General features: G+C 60.6%; 1 protein-coding gene across 4 annotated transcripts; it reads left to right on the forward strand.

The window, feature by feature from the left end:
• Positions 1-951: 951 nt before the first annotated feature.
• Positions 952-7,782, forward strand: LOC123817605 (2',3'-cyclic nucleotide 3' phosphodiesterase). 4 transcript variants are annotated; one of them, XM_045837367.1, is made up of 4 exons: positions 952-1,121; positions 2,296-2,962; positions 4,880-5,019; positions 6,359-7,782. In XM_045837367.1, the coding sequence occupies exons 1-4, from the start codon at positions 1,119-1,121 to the stop codon at positions 6,806-6,808; spliced, it is 1,260 nt and encodes a 419-aa protein (XP_045693323.1). In that variant the 5' UTR covers positions 952-1,118; the 3' UTR covers positions 6,809-7,782. The 4 variants fall into 4 exon arrangements, with proteins under 4 accessions (XP_045693323.1, XP_045693326.1, XP_045693325.1 ...); XM_045837370.1 differs by lacking the exon at positions 952-1,121 and adding an exon at positions 1,143-1,170; XM_045837369.1 differs by lacking the exon at positions 952-1,121 and adding an exon at positions 1,169-1,295.
• The last annotated feature ends 1,140 nt before the right edge of the window (positions 7,783-8,922 follow it).

Genomic DNA, 8,922 nt, shown 5'->3' on the forward strand with positions numbered 1-8,922 from the left:
GGTCAGCCGGGCTCCCAGGCCTGTTTCCTTTCTCCCCTGTGGAAAGGGCGCCCCCCCAGAGGTTGCTGTGGGCATTTTACGAGTGTTTACATGGCACTCGGTACAGAGGCTGCTCTCCAAAATCCACCCACGCTTTCAGTGGCTTCACAGAGGAAGTGGCGGCTGAGCAGCTGCCTCAGAGGATGCATTAGTTTCGTTAAAGTAATTCATCTGTCCCTTTGTCCACTGCCATCCTGGTTCTGTCCCCACAATTCCCAGCAGGGTTGGGCCGAGGCTGAATTTAGGCTGGGACAGGGCCTGGGCTAGGGTGAGGCCTGTCAGCTGCACCATTTCAGAGGCGCCGACTCAGTAAGCAAGATAAACAGTATTTCAATGCAATGTGTTTTTAAAAAATTGCAAACCCATAATGATTAAAATACCAAAATTTTATGTAAAGAGCCCTGGCTGGTGTAATTCAGTGGATCGAGGTAGGGCCTGCGAACCAAAGGGTCACCAGTTCGATTCCCAGTCAGGGCACTTGCCTGGGTTGCCGGCCAGGTCTCCAGTGTGGGGCACGTGAGAGGCAACCACACACTGATGTTTCTCTCCCTCTCTTTCTCTCTCACTTCCCTTCTCTCTAAAAGCAAATAAAGTCTTTTAAAAAATTTATGTAAAGACAGGATCTGACCTTGCACTTGCCCGAGACTGCTTTCTTTCCTCCCTCCTTATCTCGGGGCGAGACCAGGGAAGGGTGACTGCTTTCCTCTTTAAAGAGTTCATTATTAACCCAAGAACTAAGAGGCCGGAGAATCTCCTACCCCACACCCCTCGCTGCAGTGCTGCGGGCTGGCCCAGGTGCGCCGCAGGTGTGCACTCCCGTAGGCGGCCCCACGCGCCGACACTCCCCACCCCGCCCACCCCGCGCGCTCCCAGTTTCGATTTCCTGCGCGTGAACCTGCGCCTGCGCAGAGTACAAGACGCCTGGCCCGCCCGAGAGCGCTCCGCCCCCCAGGCTATGTAAGGCTGCTCGGCTCGGGGTCGCACTATCGCTGGACTCCGTGTCCCTCCGCGCAGGCGGGCGGCCCCGGAGAGCTAGTGCCTGCGAAGGCGGCGACGGCGGCGCCCCGTCCTCTGATATCATGGTGAGCATGCGCGGGAAGGCCGGGAAGCGAGGAGCGGGCCGGGCACTGGGTGGGTAGTGCCTTAGCGGAGAACGGGAGCATTGGGGGATTTTCGGGAGGAAGTGGCATGCAAATAAGACCCTGAGGTTCCGGGCTCGAGTTGAGGCTTTCTTGGCAGTCCGGGGCACCCCAGAGGTAGGGGAGAGGCGAGAAGAACACAGTGGGGCGGGGGGGGGGGCGCGCGCTGGAAGAAGAAGGGACCGTGGGGTAGCCTACCGAATGGTGTGTGCCTCCCTCCCTCGTTTCCCCTGCCTTGGGGGCTTATCTGGGAACCCAGTGGGCCAGCTCAGCTCGGGGTGCTGGCAGGAGGCGGAGCTGGTGCAGAGAAGACAGTTTACAGTAAAAACTTGTCACTTGTGGCTTTTAGCTGGCAGGAAAACAAGTGGCTGAGAGGGGTGCTGTGACACGCAGCAGCGCGGCGGGTAGAACTAGGCCCTGAAGGCAGGTACCCTGTACTGCCCAGTCCTGGTGCGGGCACAAAGACCAGGACTGGGGGGGGGGGGGGGCGGCGAGAGCAGAGGAGGAGGTGGCACGCGTGGTGAATGAGGCCCTTTGTTGAGCGCTCTCCTGCCCTGCCCCCCACCAGCCCTTCTGTGGGACCATTGTCTCCCCCCCAATCCCGGACAAGAGAGTATTATCTGTTGCTACCATTGTTGGGGGAAGGGAGGCAGTCTTTGGGTGACGCTCCTCCACCCACAACCTCCTCTGCACGCCCAGAGCCAGGTCAGCTGTGGCTGTCCCCAGACCTAAGCCGCCTACCCCAAAAGAGGACATCCTTAGTAGGTGCGGAGAATATAAAAGTTGGGGGGTCCATTCTAGGACCCCTGCCTCAGGCCCTTCCTGCACACTTTCCTCTAGAGGTGGCCGCGGTGGGCGACTCCCGGGGGTACAGCCCTAACTAGAGGCAAGTGAGAGTATAGGAAAGCTCCGCCAGGCGCACCCTTCATCCTCCACAAGCAGAAGCCGTTGGTACAGAGAGGAGAGGAGAGAAAGTCCACTACACCCAGGGCGCCTGTCAATCAGGGCTGGAGAGCTCCAAGCAGGGAGGGTTCCGGGTTAGAATGAGGCCAGAGACAAGTGAGCAAGGTAGTCACGAGTGACCTGGCTGACATCTGCTCTTCCTCTTCTCACACAGAATAGAGGCTTCTCTCGAAAGAGCCATACATTCCTGCCCAAGATCTTCTTCCGCAAGATGTCATCCTTAGGGGCCAAGGACAAGCCTGAGCTGCAGTTCCCCTTCCTGCAGGACGAGGAGACCGTGGACACGCTGCAAGAGTGCAAGACGCTCTTCATCCTTCGCGGCCTGCCGGGGAGCGGCAAGTCCACTCTGGCGCGGACCATCAGGGACAGGTACCGTGACAGCACCAAGATGGTGTCTGCTGACACTTACAAGATCACCCCCGCTCAAGGAGGTTCCTCCGACGCGTACAAGCGGCTGGACAAGGACCTGGTTGACTGCTGCCGCCGGGACATCCGGATCCTCGTGCTGGACGACACCAACCACGAGCGGGAGCGGCTGGAGCAGCTCTTTGAAATGGCCGACCAGTACCAGTACCAGGTGGTCCTGGTGGAGCCCAAGACGCCCTGGCGGCTGGACTGTGCCCAGCTCAAGGAGAAGAGCCAGTGGCCGCTGTCGGTGGACGAGCTGAAGAAGCTGAAGCCTGGGCTGGAGAAGGACTTCCTGCCACTCTTCTTTGGCTGGTTCCTGACCAAGAAGAGCTCGGAGAGCCTCCGAAAAGTAGGCCAGACCTTCTTGGATGAGCTGGGGAACCACAAGGCTTTCAAGAAAGAGCTGAGACACTGTAGGTGGCGGGGGGCAGGGCAGGGCGGGGGGAGGGGGGCGGTTAGCCTCATCCTTGTGCTGTGTGCACCGGACCACGGCGTCCTCGATGCACTGGGAGCGAGGCGGGAAGCAGCTGGAGGCTCGCCCAGTACCAGGCAGAGGTCGTAGCCGTGGGTGGTGGGAGCACCGTGGGGTATGGGCACTCCACTCTTCTGCTCAGTTCCCTCCTTCTGGGGGGATCTAGGCCCCTGACCCTTGTCTTAGAGGTGGGAAAAACAAGTTACTGTCACAGCAGAAAATATGTCAGCACCTTACGGGACCTCAGAGGTCCAGTGTTTTCATTTTTAGCCAACAGAACCATTTTTCTAAAATAAAATGTCCCTCAGTCCCCTATGCTGCAAGAACATTATAACGAGGACTATCGTGCTTTCACCGGGGATGGTTCCCCCGCCTTGGGCCACCCAGTGCACCCCCTGCAGCACCCCATGTTTCCAAGAACGGTCGCCCACCCAGTTCAGACGCCCTTGTTTTGCAGCTGGGGGAACGGGCCCAGAGGGGGTGTAGGGTTTGCCCTAAGCAGCAGTGAGAGCCTGGGCTCTGGGGCTCCCCCAGGGCTCTCTCTGGTAGAGAGAGCAGTTTGCTCCAGCGACAGGGTAGGTTTGGGCAAGGAAAGGCCCCAGTGACCCTCATTCTCCTGCAGTGGCCTGTGGGGGATACGTCACCCACTAATCCATCTGTTCCTTGAACCCATTCCAGTTCCCCCCAATTTTAGGTTATCTTCACATTTGAAATGTCCCCCCCCCACCCCCCATACGGGTGTTGCTCAGAGGCAGGTAGTTGTGCCTATGTTCTCAGAGAACTCTGCTCCGCTCTTGAACTTGAACGCCAGGAAACCAGGCGATGTGCAGCCTGCAGCCACACTGACCCGGTTTGAGTCCTGAACCTGTGAAGAGCTGGAGAAAAGCACCCTGGAGGCAGGGCTCCCGGTTAGAGCTGGTGGCTCTGCCCTGGACAGCGGCTGCCTCTGAAGCTGCCTGTTACCCTTAGAAACTGGAACCCTTTTCGGCCAGGATACAGCAGGAGAAAAACGCACTGGGCCCCCGAGTGTGGTCTGCTGTCCGAGGAGAGGCCTCCGTGGGTAGTGAGTGACGTCCTTGCGGGTACTTGATTCTGGGGATGAGCGAGGGAGAAAACCTCCTGGCTTCTAGGCTAGCCAGAAGGCCGAGAGTCTGGGGATTGAAATCACAGACACTCCAGACCTCGTCATGTCTACCGGCCACACGACGCCATCCCGTTCCACCCCAAGCCCCACCACCACAGCCCAGGCCCGCACAGGCCCTCACCCACCAGACAGGACTGCTAGATGCTCGGCTGTAGCGTGTTGGCCAGGTAACCATCCCACTGAGCGACACAGGCGCTGTTAGTAGCCACCTGGGTGGTCGTGGGGAACCGGGGGCATCCGGCCACCCTGGGTATTGGACTTCATCGACAGGTAGGGGTCAGTCACTTGACCGCTGTCAAATGGACATTAACTATGCTCTTTCTAGCTCCTTCCACGATGGCACGCAATTCCTAACCATCTTCTTTCTCCCCTCCTTTTCGGGACTGGCGGGTTCCGCCTTGAATGGGACGCTGGTGAATCTCACTCCTTTGGCTTACACTGCCCACCTCTGGGTCCCAAGGGCCTTAGTGTTCAGGTCTGGGGAAGAGACATAAAAATCTACATAATGCCAAGTCTCAGGGAATTTCAGCACCTCTTTATAGCTCTGGAGTTGCTGTTCCTTTGATCAACTAGTGAATACGTGAATTACAGTGGGCTGCTCCAGAACTTAGGCTTAATGTTTCATTTTTAAACTCTGGGCCTCAGTGGTCTTGGTGATAGAGGGTGGGTGGAAGGCACCTGCTTTGCCCTGATGACCCTCCTCTCTCCCTGCAGTCGTGTCTGGGGACGAGCCCAGGGAGAAGATAGACCTGGTCACCTACTTCGGGAAGAGACCCCCAGGCATGCTGCACTGCACGACCAAGTTCTGCGACTACGGGAAGGCTGCCGGGGCAGAGGAGTATGCCCAGCAGGACGTGAGTGGCACCGGCGGAGGTGGGGGGGTGGGGGGCCAGTGGTGTACGGCAGGGTCCAGAAACCAGACGGGCAGCTCAAGAAAAATGGCATCTCCTGCTCCAGCTCACCCTTCTGGATGGCTGATGGCACAGACCTCAGGCACCTGCCCTGGGGCCTGGCAGGCAGTGCTGCCGGCCTTTGCGGTTGTCCCCAGGCCTGCCCTCCAGTGCTGGTCTCCTGCAGCGTGAGCGGTGGGGGGGCGCTGGTTCGGAGCAGACTCCGGCTCTGCAAGCCTGCGTTCAGTCCCACGGGCTGGGAGTCCTCATTCTGTGGAGCCTGGTTGTTCTAAGGACCAGCCCTGCCCCAGAGCAGGGAGTGTCCGGGGGTAGTGAGGCTCACCGGCCGAGGGGCAACCAGCCCCCCTTCCTCACGCCACAGCCTCTGACACGGGGGTCTGGTGCCTGGATAGACACAGCTGCCCCCAGCCTCCTTCAGGCCGCTTCTCAGCGCCAGGCCTTCCCTGACCGTCCGCCTGCTTCCCGGCCAGGGTCAAGGTTGTCGTTTACTTGGGTGGTCGCTGGTTTCCTGCACACGGAAGCTCCCTGAGGGCGAGCTTTTTTATTTTGGTTCGGCCCTGTATGCCTCGCACTCAGCACAGCTGCGTGAATCAGCACGTTAACACTTTCCACCACCAACTCTGGCCACCCATTCACGCAGCGGTATGCGTTAAGCATCTTTTATATGCCAGGCCCCGCTGAGACACGGGATTGTGAGCAGACACAGGACCTGTGTGCCAGGGGCAGGGAGGGGCTTTCTCGGAGAATCAGATGGAAGCCGAGAGCTGTGCGGGGACTCGGCTCAAAGGCACTGACCTCCCTTCACCCTGCCCTCCAGGGTGTGGTGCGGCCTGGCCACCAGGGTGCCTGTTACCAGGGGGAGCTGAGTGGTGGTGACAGTAGCACTTGTTGTGTGCTCGTCGCCCAGTCACTCCTGCAGCCCTCACATGGGGGGGGGGGCGGGGGGGAGTGCTGGAGTCACCGACATGTTACAGGTGAACAAGGGCTCCGCCCTGCAGTTAGTGAGGGCGGTGGGGGGGGGGCGGGGGGCTAGGTTCTGAACGCAGAGGTCTGGTGTTAACCCTTGCCTCTCTGCACCTCGGCTTTTCCACGTCGGCCAACAGTCGGTGGAGAGACACGCCCGGCACCACACAAACCGTGTCGCACGTGTTTGTGGGCGACGTGCCTTTGACAAGGGGCTCTGCGTCGCTGGGCTCACCTGTCAGACCCCACCTCGGCAGCCGTCCTCCCTGGGGGCCGCCTGCGCTGGCGTGGCTCTCACCCTCGCGCCCTCTCCCTGCAGGTGGTGAAGAAGTCCTACTCCAAGGCCTTCACGCTGACCATCTGCGCCCTCTTCGTGACGCCCAAGACGACGGGAGCCCGGGTGGAGCTCAGCGAGCAGGAGCTGCTGCTGTGGCCCAACGACGTGGACAAGCTGTCCCCCTCCGACAGCCTGCCCCGCGGCAGCCGCGCGCACGTCACCCTGGGCTGCGCCGATGAAGTGGAGGCAGTGCAGACGGGCATCGACCTCCTGGAGATCGTGCGGCAGGAGGGGGGGGGCAGCCGCGCGGAGGAGGTGGGCGAGCTGGCCCGGGGCAAGCTCTTCTCCTTGGGCAATGGGCGCTGGATGCTGAACCTGGCTAAGAAGATGCAGGTCAGGGCCATTTTCACGGGCTACTATGGGAAGGGGAAGCCGGTGCCCACACATGGCGGTCGCAAGGGGGGTGCCTTTCAGTCCTGCACCATCAACTGAGTGCTCTCGCCGCCCCTCACGCTCCTCGCTCTTGAGAAGGGGAGCTGGTGGAGAGGGAGGCACGCCCTCTGCTTGATCTTTAAGATTTTTTTACTCAGTTAACCTTCCTGTAACTTTTTAAAAACTTGTAAAGTAACTGCCCTCCTTTTTCTGTCGACCCTCTTCCTGTCTAACACTCAGGCTCTCAGCACAAAGGGGCGGGAGGTGGGCACCGGTCAGGAACCCGGACCAAAGCTGAGGGGCTGGGAGCCCAGGTCTGCAGCTCCGCCCGCGCCTGGCCAGCGGGGGGACCTCAGGGCTTCCCGTCCCTGCAGCCCCCCTGGAACACTGGTGGTGGAGGTGGGTGTGTGGCGGGGGACCCCTGGGCTTTGATCCCGTTTCTTAATCACTGTGGCCCCAGGACAGCTGGGTTATTTGCCAGGGTAGAAAGAGGGGTTTGCCTCCCACCTTCGGTCCTGAGTGCCTGTCCCTTCCTTCTTCACACTGTAACTAGGTAACAGTTTGATAACTAGGGAAGAAAACAACAACAAGAAACAGCAGCCACAGCCCACACTGGCTGCTGGCTTCATCCGGGGAAGGGCATGGGGTGGCCATTCCTTCCAGGGCTGCAGCTCAGTTGCATGGACGGGAGACTGAGACCAGAGACAGTGCTTGGTGGGACGCTGCAGTCCTGCAGTCTGCCGGCCCACCTTGCCTCCTCGGTGCCCCTGGAGGCCTCTCCGCCTCTGCAGGGGGCTGGTGGGCACTGAGAGCCAATGGAGCGGACTCCCGGCTGTTAAGGGCTCAGCCCCCCTGGTGCCTCGGGGAAGGGGCTTTAACACTGCCGCACGGGTGGGCCGCCCTCTGCTCAGTAACGGGGCCCTGTTCGTTAGGTTGTCACTTGACGAAGTGCTTGGGATTTGGGTGACAGTCCCGGCTCTGCCCAACCTCAGCAACTTGTAAGACTGATAATGAAATAAACCGTGTTAATCCCAGCTGTGTGCGGTCTCTCTCACCCTTCTGCGCCCCGCTCGTCGCCCCTAGGGCAAGCGCTGGGTGTGTGAGGACTGGCTTTGTCCTGCAGCCTGGGGCCATCGGTCCTGTCTCCCCGCGGCTGGCTGGGCACAGCTGTGGCAAGGTTGGGCAGCGGAACAGTGTGGGCTTTCATGAGGCGGCAGAAAGGAGAGAGGCTGTCTTGGATGTGCACGGAGAGTGGGGGCTGGCTGGGTTTGAGGGACGCAGAGCACAGCCCCCCGTCCTGTGAACGACGCAGACAGGCCCACAGGTGTGCCCGGCCCAGTCTGATCAGACGTCTGGGAGAAGCAAGACCCCAAACTCCCAGTATGGGTCCCCCCAGTTCTCTAGAGAAGAACACCCTCAGGTCAGTGCTGCTTCAGACCCAAGGGAGGGCCTGACACTCGGAGTCTCTTCCAGCCAACGGGCTCAGACCGCTACCCAGGGACTCCCCAGGCCTCAACCGGTCATCCCTTCACCACGGCCCTGGCACCAGAGGGGGAAGACTGGAAAGGAAAGGGCAGGCTCCGCAGGAAGGGAAACCAGACGGTCTGTTTGGTCAAGGTCCTGCCCCACCACGTCCACCCCCGAAGCACCCAAACCCTGAGTTTCACCCGGAGCCTCTAGTGTCCGCCTGGAAGCCCCAACAAGATTCCTTTCCCCACAAACACGAAGCTTGACCTGACCCACATGGCGCACGGCCACCGCTCCCTCCCCCCTGTGCCTCCCGTGCAGGAAGGGGCGCCGGTGGGGGAGCACGGGCACGTGCTAAGAGCGGTGTCCCCAGCGGTGCGCTGACGACGGCGCCCAGACCCGGGGCCCCGGAGCTGCAGGTTTCGCTGGGGAAGGGTCCGGCAGCCGGAGAGGCGGGCTTTGTACCTCGTGTCCCCCTGAGGCCTGCACTGGCAACAGGGACCGGGAAAGTGTGTGCAGACAGACCTCCTCTGGCTAGGTTAGCCTGGCCTGACACTTGGCATCCGCCCGTGCGCTCTGCCAGCTGTGGACGCACAGCTGCTCGTGATGCCCGGTGGCCCCCCCAGGACGCGAGCATGTCTCTGAACTCGGTTCCCTGTGACTGGCATCAGACCGGGCCCGGCAGCACTGGCAGCACCTGCTCAGCA

The sequence above is a fragment of the Phyllostomus hastatus genome, unplaced genomic scaffold (assembly GCF_019186645.2).
Source record: "Phyllostomus hastatus isolate PE091 unplaced genomic scaffold, TTU_PhHast_1.1 phas_contig_210, whole genome shotgun sequence".
Lineage (NCBI taxonomy): Eukaryota > Metazoa > Chordata > Mammalia > Chiroptera > Phyllostomidae > Phyllostomus > Phyllostomus hastatus.